Source organism: Euleptes europaea, chromosome 5, assembly GCF_029931775.1.
Source record: "Euleptes europaea isolate rEulEur1 chromosome 5, rEulEur1.hap1, whole genome shotgun sequence".
NCBI classification, from domain to species: domain Eukaryota; kingdom Metazoa; phylum Chordata; class Lepidosauria; order Squamata; family Sphaerodactylidae; genus Euleptes; species Euleptes europaea.
In genome coordinates, this window is record NC_079316.1 from 97,836,382 (window position 1) to 97,863,338 (window position 26,957).

The 26,957-nt window shown below is 44.4% G+C and overlaps 1 protein-coding gene across 1 annotated transcript in view; it reads left to right on the top strand.

Moving 5' to 3' along the window:
- The window catches only part of ANK3 (ankyrin 3), a 301,245-nt gene that overhangs the window by 104,215 nt on the left and 170,073 nt on the right, over positions 1-26,957 (top strand). Inside the window, exons 5-8 of the mRNA XM_056849508.1 lie at positions 6,303-6,401; positions 7,915-8,100; positions 10,784-10,882; positions 15,379-15,477. Coding sequence (XP_056705486.1) covers positions 6,303-6,401; positions 7,915-8,100; positions 10,784-10,882; positions 15,379-15,477 — 483 coding nt within the window. The remainder of the gene's footprint in view (positions 1-6,302; positions 6,402-7,914; positions 8,101-10,783; positions 10,883-15,378; positions 15,478-26,957) is intronic.

Here is a 26,957-nt window from a genome sequence, read left to right on the forward strand (position 1 = left end):
AAAGTGCATCCCACTCAAAGCGTAAGTAAACAGCGTAACTAGCATGGGTAATGTATCTTTTCATTTCAACACAGCCAAAGTGCATCTTATAACGTTACTAGCATAAGTGCGACCTGCGCAAATTCTGTATCTTCAGTATTGATAGATTTCATTCTGCTGGATTCAAATCTTCCACAGCAACAATCATACTCTCAAAGAGGCAATCAGCCCCCCCCAGGACAGGTAACCCCCCCAATCACACTCCACAGAGGCAATCAAGCCCCCCCCCAGCAGAACAACCCCCCCCCCAACCATAAGACGCACATTCCAAACGAAGGAGAAGAACGGGCCAGCCAGAGAGAGACTCACTGACATGGGATGTACTAAAATGAATGACAGGATAGCCCATTAGAAACAACAGGAGCGGCTGCACAGCCCATTGGAAACAATAGGAGCCAGCCAGAGAGAGACTCACTGACCCACAGATAACTCCACACGAAGTTGGCAACCAGTGAAAACAGCAGAAAGCACAGTCCCACACAGAGGCAATCAAGCCCATCCCCCAGCAGAACAGGTAAACCCACCCCCTTTGGCTTCCCCCCTCACACAAACACACACACAGAATCTGCTTACCCCACACACACAGGAAAAAAGTTATAGAGAAAAGCCCCCAAAAACTGTGGATGTCTTCTCTTCCAGCAGAAGCAGGGGTCAGAAGGAGTAATCCATACTGATTCCAGCAAGCAGCAGCAGGTCACCTCAGCTCAGGATCTCTCACAATCAGCACAGGATCAGCACAGGAGCAGCAGCAATGGAAGGAATACAGACTCACACACACAGACTCTCTGGCCATTTATGCACGGGAGGTTTTGCCTTGGATTTGCCGCTCTCTAGATGCACATTTTCCCCGTCCAGATTCTCAAAACTCTGCATGGGAGCTTATTGTTGAGTTTTAAGAATTTGGATGGGGAAAATGTGCATCTAGAGAGCGGCAAATCCAAGGCAAAACCTCCCGTGCATAAACATCCCTCTCTCTCCCCCCCCCCACGGGCCACACAGCAACCCGGGACCACGCACATGCACCCCCCACATGGGGAACTCTCTCTCACACACACAGACACACTCTCTCCCCCCCGGGCTGCGCAGCAACCTGGGACCACACACAGGCCCCCCCTGATGGGGATCTCTCTCTCACACACACAGACACTCTCTCTTTCTCTCCCCAGGCCGTGCAGCGGCCGGGCTCACACACTCATCCGCGACTGATTGGCCAGAAGAAGACCCAGCTTGGCCACCCATTGGCCCCGGGAGAATGCTGATTCAGGGGCGCTGAATTTGTACGAATGTATCCGGCGTCCGCCCAAACTCGCCAAATTCGGCTCATTGTTTTCCCGCCTTTTTTGACTTTGGTTCTATCTGAACTGGAAACTGCCGAATCAGGGAAAATTTGGCTGTTTTTCATGTCGGATGGAACCGAATCAACAGTCCTAGTTCTCAGCTCTCTGTATTCCCACTTAGCATCACCGTGACCCCTCCAAGTGACAGCCCCGCAACCCCAGGAGGAGGGTGCATGAAAGGCAGTTGGGGTGTGTCAAAAGATAAACAAGAGAAGAAGCAAAGGACCTAGGGTTGCCAACTGCCAGGTAGTAGCTGGAGATCTCCTGCTAATTCAACTGATCTACAGCCGATAGAGATCAATTCACCTGGAGAAAAATGGGTGCTTTGGCAATTGGACTCTATGGCATTGTAGTCCCTCCCCTCCCCAAACCCCGCCCTCTTCAGGCTCCACCCCCAAAACCTCCCACTGGTAGTGAAGAGGGACCTGGCAACCCTAAAAGGACCTCACAATGTTCAGACCTGCTGGCCTGATACACAAAATAGCTTTACAGAAAAGGGTTGCCTGCAATCTTACTGTGCTCTACTTTGGGGCTCAACTTCATGCTTTGTGTTTGGGAATGTCTGTGGCAAAGGCTTCCCCAGTTTCTGTTGTGCTGGATCATGGAAGGCCATCTGAAGCAATCTGAAAGGGAATGTTTCCCTTGGAGGAACTGTACAATAATTAACTTCAAACTAGGGCGCCACTGAACATTTGCCAGTTGCAGTCATCAGCTTCAAACCAAAACTTTTGGCAGGGTAGAATTCCTACCCCCAATGCAGCAACTCATTCCTCCTCCTTTCCAAGTCAGGCATACAGGTGTCCTCAACCAATCAGTGAACAGGAAGCCATCATGATGCCATGACAGATGGGACAATATCTCTGAATGCCAACATATAAGACCCCAACAAATTGTAATTGGCTATTTCACTGTGGTCTTATGAGGACAGTATTTATTTGTTTGAACATGTATAACTCACTCTGGCACTAAGGAACAGGGGCGTAACATTTCCTTCCCTGTATCATTTCCTGTATCCCAACCTGTTTTAAATCCTAGTAGGGGAAAAAGACAGTCCAGGTATGGGTGTTGGTCTTTTTTCCCTCCCCTAAAGCAACTCAGGTCATTTTTATCAGGGAAATTGTTAGTGTGTGTGTGGGAGAGAGAAACAGTTAAGCCTCCTTCCCCTATGCTATGTTCTCAGTCCATTTATGTTCCCCCACAGCTGCTTTTCAGAGCCAAATTGTGTATTTGGAGTTCCAGTCATGGAATTCCAGTGTGACATATTGTTTAACCCTTAACTGAGAAGAAAGAAAAGTACATTCTGAAAGCGCGTCCCCATAGCTTTCCATACAGTTAACTATTGAGAATGAGGTGGGTGTTGGCCTCTGGCTGGGGGAGAACAGTCTGTTGCTGGGCTTACGTAGAAGATAGCACATCAAAACCTTCCTGAGGCTCACTGTTGTCCAGACTTGCATTACTGCCTGGCTGGACTGGCAACGGATAAAAATAGAACAGGAGAGAATTTCTGTTCATATTACCCCATTATCAGAGATACATCCAGAAAAGAGCACTTCACCATTCTTTTATGTTATATTAACTTTATGTTAATGCTTGCAAATGCCAAAATGAAATTCTTATGAAATGAAGGCTGCTATAATAATGTGTGCACAATAGTAATGGGATAAACCATCCTTCCTCCACTGAAAATGTCCTTGATTTATCAAATTAATTTATGAAATGGATGGTTTAAAGTGATGTAGAATAATACTTCTTTCACACTATTTTGGTACTTTTAATTTGGATAATTTGAAACAAATTACACTCTACTAAATTTATATCACATTCCTTATTTTATGAATGGGATGAAATTATTTTGAATAGCACAGTTAGTTTGATACAGTGTTTTGGATCATAAAGGGGATGTGTATATGTGAAAATGTTACAACTGGAAAGAAGCATTCATGCACATTAAAATACACTGATGACCTTAGCATTGAACTGTTCTCTCCCCATGTGGAGAATAGGAGATGGAGGAATCTGGGCAAAATCCTCGCTGCCCTGACACTGTGATCTGTCATGGGTGCGCTGAGATGCCCCAGACCACTCAGGTCAAAGCAAGGCCTTCTTGAGGTTCACCATGCAGTACCCAGAATCCTGTTCTTCCCCAGACTTCTTTGAACAATGCCACTCCCATTTTTGCTATACTAGGAGCTTGGATAGGGATCTCTCTTGATGGGATGGTGAGTGGTAGTGGATCCCAGAAGGTGCAACATGGTGGGAGAGCAGTGGGTTTATACCAGGGGTCCCCGACCTTTTTGAGCTTGCAGGCACCTTTGGAATTTTGACACAGCATGGTAGGTGCAGCAACAAAATGACTGCCACAAAATGGCTGCCACAGGAGGTGGAGCCAGCCTAGGGTTGCCAGCTCCAGGTTAGGAAATTCCTGGAGATTTTGGGGGTAGAGTTTGGAGAGTCAAAGGACCTCAGCAGACTATAATGCCATAGAGTCCACCTTACAAAGCAGCCATTTTCTCCAGGAGAACTTATTTCTGTTGCTTGAAGACCATCGTAATCCAAGGAGATCTTCAGCCACCACTATAAAATTCACTTTTTGCATAAGAATTTTGTTTATAGTGCTGTCTTGGGTTGCTCCAATTATTCTTACAGCACTGAGCCTTTATATTTGCAGGGACCACCTGGAGGCTGGCAACCCTAAGCCAGCCACAAAATGATTTCCACAGCTGAACCTCAGTCACACAGTGAAGATTTTTCTGCTGTGGTGGTAGCTGCTACCAAAGCAACGTTTTAAAAAATCTGATCAGCCAATCACATCTCCAATGGGCAATCAGAAGCCTTGCTGGGCAAAAGCCCTACCTGGCCCCACCCACTTCCTAAAAATGCTTGGCAGGCTCCAGGGTGTCAGTGGGTGCAGTGGGACCCACAGACACAATGTTGGGGCCCCTGATCTATGCCATTACATTTAACTGGCTTATGTCCGGCTTCTCAGCCTGAACTAGGCCCACAAGTGCACCTCACAAAACAAATAACTCACCATTAAAATATGGTAACATTTCAAACCATGGTGAAGCAACTGGGAAATTACAATGCCTTAAATATTGATAAAAGCCACATTAAAAAAGAACAATGATATTAATATTAAAATAGGAGGTGCTGGGACAAAGATTGAATCTGCCAGAACCACAGCTTGTTCCAAGACCCAAAGATGAGTTCTTCTATGGAACTGAATTCACCAAAGGTGTAAGGAATTTAAGCTGAAAAACATCAATAACCTATTTAGCAAGCCGAGTTTATTTTGATTGATTGCTGGACATAGATTGTGCCCCCTCCCCCCAGATTGACTTTGTGCTGGCAAAAAACACAATTCTAGTCACTTATGTATTTAAGATGTGCCTTTGCATTACCCAGTTCCCTGCCCCATTGGATATACATTCACTTTTTCCAGCTGTTATCCATCTCAACATCTCCTGCCAATCTGGTTAACTGGAAACCTATGTGGAGCCCATTGAAACTATCCTGCAGCACATCAGTGGTTATCTGGCAAAGAGGCAGTGGCCAAACACTCTTTGAACAGATCGATCAGTGCCAGTAGGTCTTCCTCTTTTTTTTGGATATTGTGCCCCTTGATCCACGATGCTCATTCTTGCAGCGGGCCACTTCACGTTACAGTTTTTGATGGATACCCAAAATATTTTAAGTAGGGGTCTCAGAAAGAAAGAAAAAACTCAATGTGTGAATGTGACCAACACATGTATCATGCAGGTACACTCATCAAAGAGGTTCGAGTGGCTCTAACTCTGTTTTGGCATATGCCCAGTACAACATCCAGGTTTGTATCTGCAGTAGTGAGTGAAATGATCCTCCGCTGTACCTTTAGGGAGGGCCAATCTATAGATGAGAGCCCCAATTGCTGCATTTTCCTTTGGGAAGCATAGATTCCAGATTGGGTGTTGAAGTCAGCAGAAAGGCAGTGAAAACGTCCGTGGATTTCGTCTCTGAAGCTGACCCTGCATTTCTATCAACATCGGCTCATTCTCCTGTTCTCCCGAAGTCAACAGCTGTGCTCTGGCTGCTGAGCCAGCACTGGCCACACACCCAGGCACACAGGCAGAGCCTTCACAGACTGAAATCAGATTTTTTTTTAACATAGAAAGGGTTTCTCCTCTTATTGACCCGCTTTTGTTTTATTTGTTACCTTTGTATCCCCACACACAAACACCTTCTTCCATGGAGAACATTCCCTGCCAGTTAACAGCACCTCAGGGAGAAAGACAGACCGTTCCTTGCTCTGCTAATTCTCTACTTGCAGAAAGTTCTTTCTTTTCTTTTTTTTGTATGTTTGTTTGAAGTTTTTAAAAAAATGAAAAATGGCAGAAAATATGACGTTGGACAGGTGGCGACAAAATAAACATGACTATGATTTTGGAAAAAACTACTTCCAATATCAGAGTAATTCAAGGTTGTAAGGTGAAGGAAGAATTCAATAAGGTAATTCGTTACTTTATTTCGGGGAAACCTCTGACTGTAATATAAGTCATTTAATTAGGTAAACCAATATTTTATGTCTTAATGAGCAGATAATTTAATTGAATATATTGATGCCCACATTGGGGTTAGCAAATGAAGTTCATGCAGGGTTTCTCTCTTTGGTCTTTGTAGTCTTGTTTCTAGTTTTTTCCTTGGTCTGTGTAATTTATGTATTTTTTCATGTTTAATTGTGATGTTCTGTTTTTCTTTGTATTTTCTAACAATAAAACTAAGACTAGAAGAAAAAAATTGTCTCGCATTTGCAGTCCATTTTACCACCCCATTCTGCAGCGTGCATAAACCAAGCTCTAAATGATGCAAAAGTAAAGGATCAAGATTATCATCTGATAAAGATTTTAGGGTTTTTTTTAAAGGCTTATTCTGTTGTGTCTTCTTTTTCAGAATGGCTTCACACCATTGTACATGGCGGCTCAAGAAAATCACCTGGAAGTGGTTAAATTTCTTCTTGACAATGGGGCAAGTCAGAGTCTTGCCACAGAGGTAAAGGTTTACACCTTCTTCCAAAAAGTCATGTATAGATCATGCCGTAGACATCTATGGAGATGTAGGGCTGCATAGTTCCTCCAGACGCAAGGAACAATGAACATAAATTCTACAAAATTGTTATACAGTGTGAAATTGTGCCTAAGGCCAAACTCCCTTGAAATCTATTTCTGGTCCTGTTCCACAATTTTGCACAGAAAGTATAGCTGCCCTTTTGTGTTTTGTGCTGTGCATCCTGCCTTACAATTGCCTGGTTACTGACTTCAGTTGTTTTCATGCATGTATCCTTTGCTCAGATGTGGACTGCAGCATGGATTTTGTAGTCTATACTGGATACATAAACTGTTGATGGATTTCTGATGCATGCTTTGTTTGGCTCATAGTAGCAGTAAGTCGATATAGATTTTGCAGTCTTGAGGCGGAAATATTGAATACGTGTGAACGATATTAACTGTTTTAAGTGCCCACAGTTGGCTTACTTGGTTCATTGTAACGAACATTCAGAACATTCTGATAATTCTCTCTACAATGTCAGCATCCATTTTTACATTTTTTGTGCCAATTTCACTTTCAGTGCTGTTTACTCAGAATTTGTTGCCAACCCTAGTGCAACTCTTGACTCAGCAATTTGTTTGGTTGCCTGAACCCTGAACTTCCAGTCCCACTGAAATTAATAGTCTGTGTGCTGATGCAGCATTCTGAAGCATGCATTTTTCTTTATGAAAAGAAATCTTGTCATGTTTTAAATTTGCTGTTTTCTTAAATAGTTTATTAAAAGTAAACAACATAAATTCCCAACAAACATCTAACTCCACAAAAGAAATCCACTGATCAACCAAGCCATATAGCTGCAAAAAGCTTGGCCAAAGGTCCTCATGTTTCTTGTATGCATCACTTCTGGAAAACACTATATGCTCTTTTCTAGCTAAGTGCAACATCCCTTCTTGCCCAAGTTCTATACATGGAGTAGAATTGGATTTCCAACACTGAAGGGCTAGTCTTTTGGCTCTTGCTGTTGCCCATAGAATCCATAAGTGGTTCCCCTTCCTAAGTGATCCACCAATTGAAAAGAGGCCCAGCAAAAAATGTGCTGCTGACAGATCTAACGATGTATCCAAAACCAAATTTATGTCTAAAGCCACATCCACAACCATACCACAGATAATTACCCCATGTTGACCCTTCCTTTGCTGCTGTGAGAGCACAATGAGGAATCACCCCACATATGGAAGCAACCTGAGATATCCAAAGTTGCTCTGATTGTCAACATTCCATGACTGACTCCTCTCCCTCGCCAGTTAGAATGGAGTTACGGAGTTTCATTTTATCAGGCGTTGACCACACAATTTGAAGCATACCTTTACAACCAGGTGAGACTGTCAGTAAGCTAATTTCTCTGCTTTTTCTGAACTCTTGTGGATTGCAATGTACATGCATACAGCCCTGTCCACTAGGCATGCAAATAATGGCCCCTTGGATCAACATCTGCTGATTGTTGCTTGTTTGATAGGATGGCTTCACCCCGTTGGCAGTCGCCCTTCAACAGGGCCACGACCAGGTGGTTTCCTTGTTGCTTGAAAATGACACCAAGGGGAAAGTCCGTCTTCCTGCTCTTCACATTGCTGCACGCAAGGATGACACAAAGGCAGCTGCCCTGCTGCTGCAGAACGACCATAATGCAGATGTGGAGTCCAAGGTTAGTTGCGAAAAATAAACCAGCTGTGAGATGGATATAAGACCTCTGCTCCTCTTTGCTAGTGAATGGAGTGGTTTACATAAGACAAGCCGGGTCTATTTCAGGTTGCGCTGCTACAGTTTAATTTAGCATTGTTTTAGGTCACCCTGTGTCCTTCAAGAGCCACCAAACCAAGCTTAGCTTGCCAGCCATGCACTGCAGTGCCAGGCATTTGGCAATCTCCCCTCCCTTAGTTTTTCATTCTCAGGAAGGCAGCAACATTTGGAGGTTCGTCATCACTCATTTGATGGATTGCCATAGATGGTTGGTAGGCTGAATTCAGCTCAGTGAGTCACGAGTTGTGCAGATCTGTTTTGGGGTTGTATCTTGTCTTGAGAAAAGAATGACAACAGCCAGAAATGGAAACAAAGATGCATTCTCTTTTTAAAACAAAGGCTAGTAGTGAGTATCCAACCGTCTACAAAATTTGCAGAATGGGACTTCCCCACTTCCTCCTTCTGCCGCAGCCTACCAATCCCCCAACGTTTTGTACTTGGATCAGCAGGCCTTTAATAAAAGTACAGAGGGCAAAATGAAGTGTCTACAGTGGGAAGTAGGAATTGGTGAAAATCTCAGACCCCTCTTGTGAAAGCAGAAATGCTGTTTTGTTGGCGGAACTAAGTGGTTAGATGCCATTGGAGTGTATCCAACAACTCCAGCAAACTAAACTGAAGCCTTCTTCCAACCTATGGAAGAATTTCCTTTGCCACTGAAGAGCCACTTAAATTGGAGGAAGGCTTCTGAGGCTGAAGGAACTTTTGCTGGCCTATGGATAAGCAAAAGATCCTAAAGCCAACATCTGGAACTGAAATCAAGAAAGCAAATGGCAAACAAATGGGTTTTGTTCCTTGTTCGCAATGTATGTGCAAGTGATCTCTATGGCACAGACATGGCAAATATGTTTTATTTTACCTTCTGAAAGATAGGCATAGAGTTGAAGGTTGAAATGAAATAAGGGATTTCTTGGAACTTGATTATATTCTCCCATGGGAAAATGAGGAACTCTCATTTCTAATGCATCCCGATTCATGTTTGAACAACAACAAAAACCCTCCCCACCTGCCATTTGCCCTCCATTTAGCCTCACATTCCTTCTGTGCCTGTCTCGTAGCTTCCGTCCAGCAGCCACGAAGCTTTCTGCATCCATTATCACCGGTCGAGAACTAACCGCTCATTTTTTCCCCCTTCTTTGCTTCCAAATGTGTAAACCTAGATGATGGTGAATAGAACAACTGAGGTATATCTTAAATATATATTATATATGTACATATATATATATATATATATGTGCATTGTCACTCTTCCACCAACGTACAGCAGCTGCATCATTTCTTCCTTCTCTTCTCTGCATTGCCTTTTTTAGAAGCCTTAGAGACCTGCTTTAGAGTCCAGAATGTAGCATGTGCTAGAGGAGAATGTAGTTTTAGTTCCCAGGGTTTTCTGCAGCTGGAACAGGCATTTTGAAAAGTGCGCAAGTAAGCTTCCTTTGGGAAACGGATTGTGTCCGCAGAAAAGTTGTCATTTTTTGCCTAAGAGGAAAGCACCCAGGTTTCCAATGTGATTATCCTTGTTTTATCAGCTGTGTGAAGAGCTGCAGACATCCCTGACCCACTTCTGCATCCAGGACTCGTGTCCTGTAGGCTCCTGCATGACACTTTCTGGTCAGTGTCAGCAAAGGGAATGTTGTTATTTTTCCTCTAAGTGACACACAAATGTGTGAACTCTCTCCAGACTGGAGCAGCGAAAACTGGCATGGCTAAAGGGGCTTGCTGAGGAGTTTAGAAACGCGTCCAGTTCCCTCTCAGGTTTCACACATTGCAGGGACTGGTTGAATTGCTGCATGTATTCTTGAGCATTTTTCAAGCAAGGAATTAAAATGGCTAAAGTATGAAAACAATGGTGCAGTCCTACATGGAGTTACACCCTTCCAAGGCCATTGACACCTAAGGGCTTAGAACAGTGTAACTCTGCTCACGATTGCACTGCAGGTTACTGAAATGATATAATTGGTTAGACACTTTCTACTTAGAGTCGGAGTGTTGCAACGTTAGCCCAGTGTGACTGCTCACTGTGGGAGATCAATCTTTTTATCTTTCGTAGAAGGAAACCTATTTTTTAAAAGAAACCATCACATATAAAATGGACTTTGATGTTTTAATTTGTATCTGATTTGAATTTATGAAATTATTCAGCAATTAATATCAAGTGACTTCATTTGAACTCCTGCAAGGAAGCTCTAAGATCTACTTAACTTGCAAGGATATTAAAATACTGATCATGAGTAGATATTTCGAATGAGAAATTGATCTATCAAATTAAAGAAAGGGTAACGTTTTCATTTTATCAAAATATTTTTAGGTGGGGGATTATTTTGCAATAGCCAAACATCTTATCTTCCTCCTATTCTCCCAGGCTAGGCATGGTAATTTCTTTTCTTTTTGCTTAGAATATTCGTATTTGTAGTCTTCAGGTATTGTTAAGATATACTGTGACTGAAAAACTAGAATAGAATGGATGATTGCTCTGGACATATTCTGCTTCCTAGAATCAATTTGTGCTGCTAAATGAATATTACAGGAGCTGGGAGATATTAAAAAATAATTGGTATTTTGCTTTGTGTGTGCACTTATTTCTTTTCTTTCAGAGCGGCTTTACTCCCCTCCACATAGCTGCCCACTATGGAAATATTAATGTGGCTACACTGCTTTTAAATCGTGGTGCTGCTGTGGACTTTACAGCAAGGGTAAGTACTAATTTTTAGGATACTGCTATTTTTCAGCAGGAAGGTCCCTTAAATTAGGACTTCTAAAGGACTTCTGAAATCATAATGCTGAACCATGGTTCCCACCAACTGTAGTCTATATCCTTAATCCTCGCTAGGATCCCAAATATGCAGTGAAATTATATTTAATTGGTTGAACAAAGCTTTGCCACTGGAGGTCATGTAGTACCATCAGGGCCACCAAGAACTACCATCGGCTTTCAGACAAAAATTCCATCTGCTGCCCCATGATGCTGTTCCAAACAAATATCACAACAAAATAAATCACTTGGCTTTCTAATACTGTGAACCGAATGGAATGGATTAATTGTCGATTAGGTAGGAACCGTTAAAGGACAAGGGACAGGATTATTAAAGAATAGATTTTACTTAATTTATGATTTACACAGTGCACGTTGCAATGGGATACAGTGCAAAAAGAAGAAGAAGAATCAGAAAGACTCCCTGGCCAAAGGACTTAGCCAGAACACTGACATGCACTACCAATTAAATATAGGTGATACACAAGTCACCTGGAAATCAGCCCCTTTGAATTAAGTGAGACACTCTCTCTCAAAAACTACTAAACTGAAAAAAATGTTTAAAATATTTCAGCTAATCTGAAACAAAAAAATGCAAGTAATTTCCACAGTGGCCCAATCCTTGCAGAGAAAGCAGTGGACTCACTGAATATTTTTAATCCCCTCTGTATAAATGAGGATAGGATAACTACTTACCCTGTACCTTTCATAAGAATAAAACAAAAGGCTTCCTGGATCACACCAGAGGTTTCTTTAGTCTGATGGCCAGTTTCCCACATTAGTCAGTTAGGGAATCCCACCAGCAGGGAATAGAGGCAACAGCCACCCCAAAAAAGGTCCCTGAACATCGAGGTTCTATTTGGTGATCATATCTAATTGCTGCTCATGGACCATTCCAACTCCATGAATCTGTCGAACCTCTTTAAGTCTTCTAAACCAGCAGATGTCACCTCATAGTAGTTTATTCAATGAATTAATTACACATATTGTGATATAAACTTAAAACTAAGGTGTTCACTTAAGGCATCCACTGTTCCACATTTATAACCTCTAATACAGATTAATACAGATCAGAATTCATGTAAACTGCAACAATATAAAGATCACCATTTCACTACTTTGATAAATTATTGGGAAATATTAACTTGATGCAGAGGTGCTTTTCCACCTGTTCATCAGTCACCTGGATCTGGGGGTGAGAGAGAGTGGACAGGGAGAAGCTTTTCTCCCTCTCTCATAATACTAGAACACGGGGTCATCTGCTGAAGGGTGAGAGATTCAAAACAGATAAAATGAAGTATTTCTTCACACGCATAGTTAAATTGTGGTACTCCCTGCCCCAGGATGTGGTGATAGCCACCAACTTGGAAGGCTTTAAGAGGAGAGTGGACATGTTCATGGAGGATAGGGCTATCCATGGATACTAATCATGATGCATACCTATTCTCTCCAGTATCAGAGGAACATGTTTATTATATATTCCCCTTTACACTGCACCTTAGAGAGTCCAAATTACTTTATGTATAGTTTCTCACTGATTTCTACACCAAATCTGTAAGGTAGACTGGTATGATTATCCCCATATTACTGGAGTGGGTGGGTGGGAGTAGATTGTTTGGAGCTACAGAGAGCTCATGCCAGAGGCTTCCAGGTTTACAATTCAGTGTCAGTCAGTACAGTCTTAAACAGAAGTCTTCTAAGCCTATTGACTTCAATGGATTTAGAAGGGTGTAACTCTGCTTAGGATGGCATTGCAAGCCCCATATTGGCTCACCCAAAACTATCATATTAATTATTTTCAAGGATATAAAGCCATAATGTTGATTATTTTCAAGGATATTGTGCTGTTTTGTGGACTGGTGGACAAGATGCTGGATAGTATACTGATTTAATGTTGTGGAATTGTGTCCTGCCCGGTTAAGATAATGGATCTGATTATTGTTTATTATAGTACCATCAGGGTCTATAGTGTTTTGCAGGACAATGTAAGTGTGTGTGGGGAAAAGTACTAGTTCTGAGTAGCTTAATTATGATGTTAATTTAGGAGAGAAAGGGAGAAGAGGCATCGAGCATCTCTTTGCCTGGTGTTTTCTGTCTCTAATAGCTATGGCTTGTAATGCCCTTGAGCGAGCAGAGAGATATGATCTCCATCCTTACATCCTCTTACAATGTCAAGTGTATTTTGGAGTACTAGTCTGAATTTTGTCTGATGCAGGGAAGGTGAACATTCATTATCAAACAGTAGGCAAGTCATGGCTTGTGGCACCCTTATTAGTCAAGTACAAGACAGCCTGACTCACTATTGCAGGCATGGTTTATGGCAGGGGTGTCAAACATAAGGTCCGCGGACCGGAACTGGCCCCTTGAGAGTTCTTATCTAGCCCGCGAGGCAGCCGAGGCAGCCACCACCACCCTACTCTTGATATGGGCTCGCGAGGCATGGCCCAGCCAAGTGTCATATCCAGCCCTTGTAACAATTGAGTTCGACACTCCTGGTTTATGGCATCAGTGTAGATCTGGTTTGGAAGAAATGCTTGCTGATCAGCACACCCCCTTGACCAGGTTGTGCATGGTTTCAAGGCATTCACTACATCCTTAATACTGCCAGCCACAGAACAGATGTCTTCCTGTTCTTACTTAGCCGGCCTGGCTCATTCATCAGGAAGTCGCTGTTATGCTGCTGGCTGTGTGATGCCTCTCCAGAACATAACCGAGGGCATAACTCAAAACTGTTATTGTCATCCCTGTTTTGGGCCTGTGTGTTTTCCATTTTAATTTGTTTCATTATTTTTATTTGCCATTAAGGCAATTCGGCAGGCTGCATAGAGCATCCTGCTACATCTTGGATCTTTATGCATGAGCGAGTCCGTTATATAATTGCCCTGAATGTTCAGCACATTTGCATATGGTTGCATTGCTAAACAGAATTCCAAGTTGATGAAGATTGTTTTGCAAACTTGTGGTCTGTAAACGTTTACAGCCTCTCATCAGAGGACCCCTGCCATGTGGCAAGAGGAAGCAGCCTCATCAGTTGACGGATTTTGAAAGCCATGACAAGTGACAGAGTGAAAGACCCATGGGGCTCAGTCTCTTGGGGGGGGGGTTCCATACAAGTCCCCTTGAAATGAACGGGAACTGTACAAGAACATAGTTCTGCCCTAACATAGCTCCCATTTGTTTTAATGACACTTAATTTTCCTGAATTGTGCCCCAGACAATTAGCATGGGTAGGCAGCCATTTTCATTTTGCACCTCAGGCACTAAGATGTCTGGGGTTTGCTTTGCCCTTCAAAAATATATATGTTACTTTTTCCAGTTGCTAGAAATGTAGGGAAATAAGTTGCTATGCTAAAAACACTGTGCTCAAACTTTAGGCTGATAGATCATTTTCATTGCTATTTTTATACTGCTTTACATTTTATTCAAACTTAAGAAAGGAGAGGTGAAAACAGAATGTGGGGGAGTGTCTGTTGCCTGAGTGATGAGAAAGTCCCATTATGTTCATTTTTAGGGACCAGGGATTTCGTCAGATCGGTTCAATCACTGATCACTCCGTCCTCCATGCTCCAGCCCTAACACTTCCTAATTATGTTCAGTTCTTCCCTTCTGAAATCAGATGAACAGATAGTAGAGGGTTTTGTCTTGTGGAGCTCCAATTGGTTGGTGGTATGAGGACAGTGGCTCTTCCAAGAGAACGTTCTACATGTTTGCCAAGAACTGATGCAGTAGATAGAGAGCTAAGTTTGGAAATAGTAGACAAACGAGAATTTTTTAATGAAGTTGGTGGAAGAATAAGAGAGGTATTGTTGTCACTCTGGGTTGTTGTTTTTTTGGTCCTGCTGTCATCGGTGATCTGACAAGTTTTGCAAGTTTTTGAAGCAATGCTGCTATTATACTCACCTGCAAGAAGTTATCATCAGATGCCAGCACTAGACAGAAATCCACATGGTAGCTTGCTAGACTGTCTGAGGCAAATCATGGCCTCACAGTCTAAGACAGCAATCCTAAGCAAGTCTGCTCAGAATTGTACTCAAGTGTATTCAATGATGCTTACTCCGAAGAACGTATTCTTTGAATTGCATGGTAAGCTGTCTTACAGAGTTGTAACGAAAAATATAAGGACATATTGAAAACTCTTTGAGAAAATGAGGAGAACCTCATTTTCTCAAAGAGTTTTCAATATGTCCTTATATTTTTTGTTACAACAAATGGACTTATTTGTTGAACAGGGATTGAACCCAGCCCCCAACCACTGTACACACTACACCACATCTGCATTATAGAAGGAACTACAGTGAAGAAGCCTGATCTAACTTTGCAAAATAATAATAATAATAATGGAAAGCACAATCTGAAACAGATTTAGTTCAAGTGAAGGAAGATGGGTGTTGGAATTAAATTAAGTTGTGTGGGTTTGCTTTTTTTTGTCTCCCACAGAATGATATCACTCCATTACATGTAGCATCGAAGCGAGGGAATACCAACATGGTTAAACTGCTACTTGATAGAGGAGGAAAAATTGACGCCAAAACAAGGGTAAGACTGTCTATGAATTACCAAAGCATCCTATATCATATGGGACACATCTGGACAATACATGTAGCCTGAGGATAGTCCTCTGAAGTGAGTTATGTTTATTTGTGGTGTTCCAAATTCATCGTGCAAAGGCTACTGAAGTGGCTACCAACATAAAAATGCAATGTAAATACTACAATCAAAATGTTAGCCAATGTGTGGAAACTCTGGAGGACTGTACAAAGAAGGATAAAGTGGTTTGGATTTCTAAGCACAGGAAATAGGGGTACTGTGGCAGTTCTACCATTCATTCTGTAGCTCTGTATTCTTTGTGGGTACCTTTTGTTGGCCTTTAGGCAGGGGGAGAGTTTAGTCTTTCAGGCAAATGTCTCTTAGGTTCCATTTTGAACCCAGGACTTCACCTGGGAGGGCATCTGCTACCTGGCTCTTTGACACTACAGCTATGATTCTTCTTTTCCCAATTTCCTAAATTACTCAGAACTACCCTCCGTTCAGAGAAATACCTTTGCAGGAGAAAACTGCAAAACACCTTCTAAGTATATAGAGTCTTTAGACACTTCCTTAACTACGCTAATTTTCCATTTTGAGTTTTAAGGGCTTCTCAAACTCCCTTGTAAACAAGAAGTCATTTTGCAAGATTAACTGGTGCTTCAGTTAGGGGGTGGGGTCAAAAGAGGTCCTTTCCGTACCACAAGGCTCCTTTCTGTACTCCCCTGGTCACTTTCAGATTGTCCAGTCATGCTGAAGAAGAGGGGATTGTTTGTTATTGGGATCCCAAGTAAATCAAGTGGACATTATTTCATTGATTTATTTTCTCCACTCTGGATAATACAGTGCCCTCTGGTCAGGATATAACATATTGTCCAAAATGCAGAGAATAAGCTTTTGCTGAGCTGAAATCACGATGAATAACCTCCTCCATGTATCTACTTGGGATCCTGACTCCTAATAACCTTTTCCCTGTTTTTGTTCTGACATCACATGTGTGGTAGCTATGTCTGAAAAGCAACACCTTTCTGAGCTGGGTGTAGACATCCCTTGAAGTAAATCAAGCACAGCCTGGGTTTAGCAATCCAAAGTGCAAAATTGATTTTATGTCTCACTCAGGGACTGATTTTATGATATATGAAGGAATCTCTTGTTGTAATACATGGCAGCTGGTGTAAGGGCTTGGTGCATTAGATGACAGCCAATAAATGGAATCCGTATTTGTACGAATTTCCATGCATTGGCAGCTGTGCAATAAAGTCTATCGAGGGCAGATTTCGTGTTCAGTTTATAAGAACATTTTGAGTGAAAATTGTACTGTTGCTTCATGTCACACACACCCTTTTTCTCTGATCATCCCCTCCCTCCTTTCTCTATCTTTCAGAATGGATTTTAGCAAATAAAACATACTAACAACCCATTCCTGAGCTGACAGCGTAGGGGAACGGCAGGGAAGAGGTGCAGCTGCATGTCTTCCTAAGCCGTTTCGCCTTCACCGTTGAAGGAAAAAAAGCCGTTTCAAGCAGGGCTTTTTGCCCCATAGGGAACAGCGAGGTTGCGCCTGCTTTTTAGCACCGCCGTTGCCGGCACCAACGTACCAGGCCAAAACGGGTTAGGGAGCCGCCTAGCTGGAGGCTCCTCCCCCCATCCCACCCCTGGAACGCCCCGCTGTACCAGTGTCACCTCTCTACGCCGTGGCCGGCGCCACGGAGAGGCCGCACCGGCGAAGGGGCAAGGCGCAGTGCTCGTCCACCAGTGGCCCTGGCCTCCCCGCCGGCGTAAGTATGTGTAATCACATGATTACACATACTTACGCCGATGGCGAGGTCACTCTGCCTCCTGAGGGGATTCGCCCCCCCCCCCCAGGAGTGGGCTGTTAGTTAATTTGATTAAATTAGCTAGCGTTTGGCTGCCTGATACTGTGCATGCCAAGATGAATTGGTTTTTTTGCAGACAGTGAGCATATTTTGCCCAGGATTAGTAGTAAACACTTGTAATCTATAATCTGCTGTATTGCAGACGAATAAAGGCCAACTCTGGGATCTCCAGGAAAACACTCAGCTTGTACAATTTTGTGATCGCTCTGAGTGGCTTATGTTCTTCATTGATTACAGTGGAAATACAATGGAATATATCATAGACTGATGGGTCCCTGCCGCAATTTTTGTTAAGCAATTGATCACTTCTCGCTCTCCACTAGGGGTATGCATTTGGATAGTTCCAATCTGAAATAGTAACCAAAATTCCCTGTTGAGTATTGGCTCAGAAATACTTCCAATCTGAAACTAAACAGGGAATTTCAAGTGCTGTTTCGGATCAGAAATATAGTCGAGAACCTATGGGTAAAAATAAAAGGAGTAAGAAATAATAGTGATATTATGGTGGGGGTCTGCTATCGACAACCAAGCCAGGCAGAGGACATGGATGAGACACTCCTAGACGAGATTACAAAGTTCTCAAAGAAACGGGACATGGTGGTCATGGGAGATTTTAATTACCCGGATATCTGTTGTAAGTCCAACTCTGCTAAAAATGCAAGAGCCAATAAATTCCTGACTTGTCTTCCTGACAATTTCCTATTCCAGAAAGTGGACAGGGAAACAAGGGAATCTGCTGTCTTAGATTTGATTCTCACCAACAGAGAAGATAGGCCTTCCTATCAGTAAATTAGCAGTAACCAACAAACGCATTTAGAGCTCTGCGGAGTCCAACTTCGGTTCTTGATAATAAGGCTGTGTCATCTGCATAAAGCAGAACCAAAATTTCATGGCCAGCCAATACAGGTGCGTGGAAAGATGATTTTTGCAAATAAGGGATCATATCATTCAGATAAAGGTAGCGAGAGATGCTAAACACAACAAAAAAGGGTTCTTTTCCTATGTACAGAATAAGAACAAGGATGAAATAAGCCCATTGCGGGGACTTGAAGAGAGGGCAGAACTCATCAATTCCTACTTTTCCTCAGTCTTTTCTTGCGAGGGAAGCAGTGCTCAACATGGCATAAACAGAACACATGATGAGGGGAGGAATTTGCAGCCAAGGATTGGTATTGGGGTAGTGCACAAACACCTAGTTTCTTTAAATGAAACAAAGTCCTCTGGGCCAGATGAATTGCATCCAAGGGTACTCAAAGAACTTGCAGATGAAATTTCTGAGCCTCTGTCCATTATTTTTGAGAAGTCTTGGAGAACAGGTGAGGTGCCAGAAGATTGGAGGCAGGCAAATGTTGTCCCCATCTTCAAGAAGGGGGAAAAGGAGGATCTGGGTAACTACCAACCCATCAGCTTGACTTCTATACCAGGCAAAGTTTTTGAACAAATCATCAAGCAGTCAGTCCTTGAGCATTTAGAAAGGATGGATCTGAATACTAAGAGCCAGCATGGGTTTCTCAAGTCACGTCAGACTAATCTTATCTCCTTTTTTGAGAAAGCTACTACCTTGCTGGATCAGGGAAATGCTGTAGACATAGTTTATCTTGATTTCAGTAAGGCTTTTGATAAGCTCTCCTTCCCTGGAGGTTTTTAAGAATAGGCTAGATGGCCATCTGTCAGCAATGCTGATTCTGTGACCTTAGGCAGATCATTAAGGGAGGGCACCTTGGCCATCTTCTGGTCACTAGGGGTGTAGGGGGGAGGTAGTTGTGAATTTCCTGCATTGTGCTGGGGTTTGGACTAGATGACCCTGGTGGTCCCTTCTAACTCTGTGATTCTATGAAATGCCAACCCCTTCTCTCCACCTCCTCCAATGTAGAGCACATAGACTGTACACTAGTGGTTTGGAATGGGGCAGGCTTCTGAATTTGAGGTGTGGAAGAACCTCCCAGTATTGGTAATCGCTGGGCACGTTGCAGCAAGCATGGCGCATTGAGAGCATGCATGGCTGATGGCCACAGAAAGGGAAGCCTCCATAAAAGGCCTATTGGAATCATCTCCTGTGCCCTATCCATTTGGGATAACTTGTGATACGTGAGCCTTTTTCATATATTTCCTAAATGAGACAATATTATCATTCCCTCCATTCACTCATTTAAGTCATAACTAGACATGTTTGACATGCAGTGACAGCCAAAAGCAACAACCTGTATCTCTGCCTCCTCTCTCCACTGGTAATGTTTAGGAATGCAAAACCCATGAGGTGGCATCATCACGTTCTATGTTTCTTGCCTCTCAGTGGCAGCCAGTGAAAGTAGGGTACAGGAAAATTCTCAACATGATGGCTTGGATCCAGCAATGCACATGTGAAAACATAAATGGTGTTAGCACAGTTCCTCTTGCACGAGATCTTGGGTGACATCTAGAACTTTCCTTTCCGTATATTATACTGACAAGAAATTGTTTGCACAGGATCTTGCGCAAGTGGAAACATAAAAGGGATGCAATACGTTCGACTTTGTGCAAGTAGCTACCACAGTACTTTTCTTGCATGTCTGCTTGTGCCAGAGTTCTAGCACAAGTGGAAATTCCTTACCCAGTGTTATTATGTCAAATGAGTTGCATCACTAAAAGTTCTGGATGAAATTGTACTCTTTTAAAGGATCAGGTCCGTAGTTTCTGCATTCACCCATATCTAGCATTGTTGCTGAAACCTTAAATATTATCTGTGTTCACAAGAACCTTCTATCTCTTCTGCCTTGTGGGAAAACTCATTGCAAGCATTCATGGGAAACTGAATTTTCCACATTCTTTGGTGAGGAAGCAGGCAGCCATTACAGAGTATGGAAAGTAAGTACTTTTAAAATTATCGGGGGGGGGCATTTTTCAAACTAGAGTCACCAAATTCGCAGCATAGCTGCAAGGGACTCGCCTTCCATGAACCCCAAAGTTTGGTGAAATTTGGGACAAGGGGGGGTCCAATTTTATGGGGCCCCAAAGGGATCGACCCCCTCCATAGAGAAGCATTGTAAACTTTACCATGCTTCTCTATGCAGGAGGGAGAGTGACCCCTTCGGGACCCACATAAAATTGGACCCCCGACCCAACCCCAAACTTTGGGGTTCATGCAAGGAGAGTTCCTTGAAGCTACCCTGAAAATGTTGGAACTCTGCTTCCAAAAATGCCTCCCCCAGAACTCATTAAAAAAATTCCAATAGGGAAATCCTGGGGAAAGCTGAAGCTGAAAAAAGCCAAATACCTATTCAGCTGATCTGGCGATCAGCTATCCTCCTTTGGCTTTATTCCCACATTTTGGTATTTGGTAAAACAAAAAAACGAATATTGCCAAAATGGCTAATTTCGGGTTTATTTTCGGTTTGGGTTTATTGATATGCACAACCTTACTGGTTGGTTTTGGAAACTGAGTTGTTTTTTCTGAAAGGGAAGTATGTGATGTTGAAGGGGGAAACATTAATATTTTCTTGCCACACCTAATGCCTCTTAGATGTTAGGCAAGTAGAAAGAAATTTGCTGTCCAACTGTGTACTTTGGATAGCGTCATTATAGTGGGAAATCCTGACCCACTGAGACAATTCCTTTGCTCTTTCAGGCAGAAGTGCTGCCATTCTGCCTTCTGTACAAGTTTCTGAATGCTATAATATTACTTTGATGCTAATATACATTTTTATGGTGGTTGATGGTAGACAGAATCATATCGTTGTATGGCCTCGTAAAGATTTCCTCTCTGCTGAGTAGAACCTCTTTGTGTGTGTCTGTATTGTGTGTGTGTGTGTGTGTGTGTGTGTGTTGGCTGCTCAGTATGCCAGAGTCATGGTCTTTGCTAGGAAACAAAAGTAATATCAATACAAATTAGTTGTGTGAAACTGCAGATAAGATTTGAGGCTAGAGATGAAGGTACATCAGCACTTGTGTTGGCAATCCTGGTGGGTTCCAGCAACTGTAGTGACATATAGTTAATAGCAACAAGAACTTTCATGAGGTAAGTAAACAGGGAAGCTTCAACTAGGAATGGGTCTTTAACCATTGTGCTTGCTGGTAAGAAATAGGAGTGTACCAGTTGTAATCCTTTCTTCTTAGGAAATCTCCTGACACTTAGATTGGCAGGCATGACCTGCAACTGGCAGCAGATCAGGGAGCAGAAACAAGCGAGGCACCATTATCAAAAGCATGATGTCACTTCTGGGGGGAAACACCCCAAAAAGGGGATACAAACCTATCTCAGAAATTGAGTTAGGTACCATGAAGGTTGAACAGGAATGATGTTAAAAATGAATTAAACAAAATAAATCAGTTTATTGTACAGTGCACTTAAAATACAAATGAAAAACACAGGTCTTTAATTTGATTGAAATCACCAGATTAAGTAGTCCTCAATGTACATTAAATAATACAAATAAATATCCACAGTCTGATGACCTACAAAGAAGACCACAATCACTGTAAACAGGACCAAACGTGTTTCGGCCTGATGTGACTGATTGCTGGTTGATATACATATGCACTACGAAAGAATAAACAGCCAAATTTAGATATAATTTACAAACAAACGTTTTTATACGTGAGCATGGAAATCGTGGAACAAGAACCATTACCCTAATTATGTCACCAATTGGCCACACAGTATAAAATGTGTAAGAATTAATCAACACCTGTTTTGGCTTATATACCAACAATTGTTCTTGGTGTGAGCTCTTGACCCAAAGAACCAGAAATCACCACAGAGACATTTAGAATCCAAGCAGATGGCTTTTACTGGTCAAATAGGCGATACAGTGCACAGAAGATAAAATGACAGCTATGAGTGTCTTGCTAGCTAGTTGGCAATATAAGGCTTGAAAACAGCGGGAGATTACAAAGCATCACCAAAGCCTAAACAGAGCACACTTTCCCAGGCTTTGGTATGTGGAGCTGTCCTTGAGGTCTGGACGGTTCAGCAAAGGAACAGAGGCAACAGAAACTGAGATAACAGCCTGACATCCTGCTCCCCTTAAGGCCCCCTCCCATTCTGCAAGGGGGCTGGTCTGTCTGGGTAGGCAATGTGAAAGGCGTTGACGAGTTTGGGGGCGGAGACATCCCGTGCGCGAACCCATTCGTCATAGGCAGGGGGGAAGTGTTTCCAGCGGACCAAGTATTGCAAGACTCCATGGTGTATGCGGGAATCCAGGATTTTAGAGACTTCGAAATGTTCTTTCCCCCCCACCATTATGGGCTGTTTAGGAGGCGGCTCCGGGTGCCATTGCGGGGAAGCAACATGGGGCTTTAGAAGGCTGATATGGAAAACGGGGTGCACACGCCTCAGGGTTTTGGGGAGAGACAGTTCCACCGTGACAGGATTTATGATGCGAACGATGGGAAATGGGCCAATGTACTTAGCATTGAGCTTATGGCACGGACGGGTGGAACGCAGGTTCTTGGTGGAAAGGTATACCAGGTTACCCACTTGCGGGTCCCCCCCGGGGGAACGATGCTTGTCGGCCTGCGCCTTGTATTTGCGCTTGGCTCGGTCAAGGTTGCTAACCAGCCAGGGCCATGTGGTACGGAGGGTGTGTGCCCAAGAGGCAATGTCGGCATCCCCCTCCCCCTCCAAACCTTCTATCGGGGTGATAGGACCGAAGTCCTGTCCATACACCGCATAAAACGGGCTGAAGCCTGTGGACTGATGTACAGCATTATTGTAAGCATATTCTGCAAAAGGCAACAGTTCTAACCAGTCATCTTGGTGGTAGTTGACATAACAGCGCAAATAACATTCAAGTACAGCATTGACACGTTCGGTTTGACCATCCGTTTGGGGATGGTATGCACTAGACAACCCCTGTTCCACCCCCACCAATTTGAGAAAAGCTTTCCAAAACTTAGCAACGAAACTACTTCCGCGGTCGCAGATTATTTTGCGCGGAAACGAATGTAGTCTAAAGACATGTGACACGAAGAGGCGGGCCAACTTCTGAGCGGAGGGGATCCCCGCACATGGAACCAAATGTATTTGCTTAGAAAATAAGTCAGTGATAACCCATAATACAGTTTTTCCCCCGCTGAGAGGGAGATCCGTCATAAAATCCATAGCAATCACTTCCCAGGGTCTGTTGGGTATTTCAAGTGGTTGCAGTAGGCCTGGGGGCTTGCCTTGAGAACGTTTCACTGTGGCGCAAACAGGACAGCTGCGAATAAAAGAGTCAATGTCAGAACGCATTCCCCCCCACCAGAATTGTCTGCGCAACAGGTGAAGGGTTTTCAGGAACCCAAAGTGTCCAGCTGTCTTTACTCCATGAGCCAAGTGTAAAACGTCTTTTCGGAGCGCTTTGGGCACATACAATTTCGAGTCTTTGTACCAAGAGCCTCCTTGTTCGATTACACCAGGAGGCAGGGTTTGATCTGAGCGTTCCATAAGGCATTGTTCCCGAAGGGACTTTAAGAAGGATTCGGAGATGGGGGGCCCCCCCCTTGGTCATAGTGGCATCAGGAGCAGTCATGGGGGTTGACGAGGGGGAAGCGCTTACTTGCGGTGGTGTGCAGACTGCAGGCGGCAGGGCAGCCGGTAGAGCTGGAGGAGCGGGAGCGCCGGCCATCATGAGTTTCGGTTGCGGAGGCGGCTGGGCAGCCGGTAGGGCTGGAGGAGCTTGCGCTCCGGTTATTGCGTGCTTCCGTTGCGGCAGCGTCTGGGATCGAGTTTGTACAGCTAGTACAGGCAGGGCTTCTCTTTGTGCGGGTGTAAATAAAGAGTTTGTTGGCCGATCGAGTTTCGCCGGGTATTGAGGTAACCGGGAGAGAGCATCTGCGAGAACGTTTTGTTTCCCAGGGACATGCTTCAGGACGAAACGAAACTGAGCAAAGAATTCTGCCCAACGCTGCTGTTTTGCGGACAATTTATGGGACCCCGTGAGGGCAGCTAGATTTTTGTGATCGGTCCAAACTTCAAAGGGGACTTTAGACCCCTCCAGGAATTGTCGCCATAGAGTAAGTGCATGGTGAACGGCCGATGCCTCTTTCTCCCAAATGGGCCAGTTCAATTGGGAGTGCGCAAACTTCTTCGAGAAGTAAGCGCAAGGGTGAAGGAGACCATCCGGTCCTTTTTGAAGAAGAGCCCCTCCCATAGCCACATCGGAGGCATCGACTTGCACAATGAACATTTGATTCGGGTCTGGGTGCCGTAGCACGGGTTCCGAAGTGAAGAGGCGTTTGAGGGCTACAAAAGCGGTTTGGCATTTATCAGTCCACAGTATTTTAGCGGAGGGTAAAGTAGCCGAGTTTTCTTTATCCTTGGTTTTCAGCAGGTCGGTAATGGGTAGCGCCACTTGGGCGAAGTTAGGGATGAACCCGCGATAGAAATTAGCAAAACCTAGAAACTGTTGCACTTGTTTGCGGTTGGTAGGAGGGGTCCAATCGAGAACGGATTGGACCTTGGTAGGGTCCATGCTAAGGCCATGGTGGGAGATTATGTATCCTAAGAACGTTATTTTGCTCTGATGAAATTCGCATTTAGCCAACTTTGCAAAGAGTTGGTGATTGCGCAGGCGCTGCAGAACTTCTCGGACCAGAACTACATGCTCATCCATGGTTTTTGAATAAATAAGAATGTCATCCAAATAAACCACCACCCCGCGATACAGCAAATCGTGGAGGATTTCGTTGATGAGTTGCATGAAGACCCCCGGGGCCCCTTTCAACCCGAAAGGCATCACGAGGAATTCAAACATTCCAAAACAGCTAGAGAAGGCAGTGAGGGGCTCGTCTCCTTCGCGGATGCGGACCCAGTAGTAGGCTTCTACTAAGTCCAACTTGGAGAATATACGACCCTCCTGCAACTGCCCCAAAATATCTGATATTAGTGGTATAGGATAGGCGTTGGCTTGAGTAACTGCATTGAGTTTTCTGAAGTCAATGCATAGGCGAAGGTCGCCCTCCTTTTTTCAGACGAAAAATGCAGGGGCTGAGTTTGGGGCATTCGATGGGCGAATGAACCCTCTGGCAAGGTTTTTGTCCAAAAAGTCTCGTAGTACAGTGCGCTCGGAAGCGCTCATAGGGTAAATTTTACTCTTGGTTAGTGTGCAGTCCTTTACCACTTCAATTGCACAGTCAGTGGCCTGGTGGGGGGGTAAGGTATCACATTCTTTAATGTTGAAGACATCAGCAAAGTCCTGGTATACATCAGGGAGGGATGGCGGTGATGGGACTTCGAAGATTAATGCCGAAGCGGGTGGAGACAGCACCGCAACTTGCTGTCGGTGCTGGTCGCATTTTGGGTTGGCAAAGGAGATCGTGTTCGTGTCCCAGTCTATACTGGGACTATGACCTTTAATCCAGTTAATTCCCAGGACCACTTCAAATCGGATAGGGGCTATGGTAAAGTCTATTTGCTCCCAGTGGGAGCCAATTCCCATCGCCACCCCTATAGTGCGATGATCAACTGGGCCCCCTTTGAAATGGCTCCCATCCATTTGGGCAAAATGGACGGGGGCTGGTAAAGCCTCGGACTTGACTTTGAGTGCTGCAAATGTGGCTTCATTGATGAGAGTGCGAGCGCAACCGGAGTCAATAAGTGCCTTGACAGGCAGTTGGGGACCCCCTTTATAGTGTTGTAACACTGCGTCCACATACACCGTACTTTCTACTTCTTTCACCTTCGTCGGTTTCGTAGGTTTTACAGGAGAAACTGCGGGGGTCTGCGGGGACGTTCCATTCACCGCAGACTGTGACCGGTTATTAGACAGGTCAAGAGGCGAGTCCAGGTTTAGCACTGGGGTATCCTGGAGATGATCCCTGTCCAAAGATGGAGAATTGTCCCCCACTGGGGCACTTATAATCCGAGACCCGGAGGGGTCTGTAGAAACAGGAAGATCGGGAGAGTCTCTGAACAGAAGTGCAGAGGGTGTGAACCGACCTGGCGTTGTACTGCGGGCGGTCGCAGCGCCTCCGCGTTGAGACCTTCCCCGGTTTTGTGAAAGGTCAGGAAGCGAGTCCAGGGTTAACGCTGGGGTATCCCAGGAAAGATCCCTGTCCGAAGACGAAGAATTGTCCCCCACTGGGGCACTTGTAATCCAGGACCCGGAGGGGTCTGCGGAAGTAGAAAGTGCAGAGGGTGTGGGCCAACCCGGTGCTGTACTGCGGGTGGCCGCGGTGCCTCTGCGTTGAGGTCGTCCCCGACCTGGCGTTATACTGCGGACGGCCGCGGCGCCTCCGCGTTGAGACCTTCCCCGGTTTTGCGAGAGGTCAGGAAGCGAGTCCAGGGTTAATGCTAGGGTATCCCAGGGAGGATCCCTGTCCGAAGACGGAGAATTGTCCCCCAATGGGGCACTTGTAATCCAGGACCCGGAGGGGTCTGCAGAAGTAGGAAGTGCAGAGGGTGTGGGCCGTCCCGGTGCTGTACTGCGGGTGGCCGCGGTGCCTCTGCGTTGAGGTCGTCCCCGAGCTCGGGGCAATGCATTCGGTCGAGGGAGTTCCAGGCGTTGAGGACATGCTGAAACAAAGTGGTTCATCGCGCCGCAAACGAGGCAAGCTCCCCTTTGGAATCGGGATTCGCGATCTCGAGGGGGCCGTGCTGATCTCTGCGGGCAGGGAACGGAGACTTCGGGGGGAGGCTTTTGGTCTCCCCTCACCTTG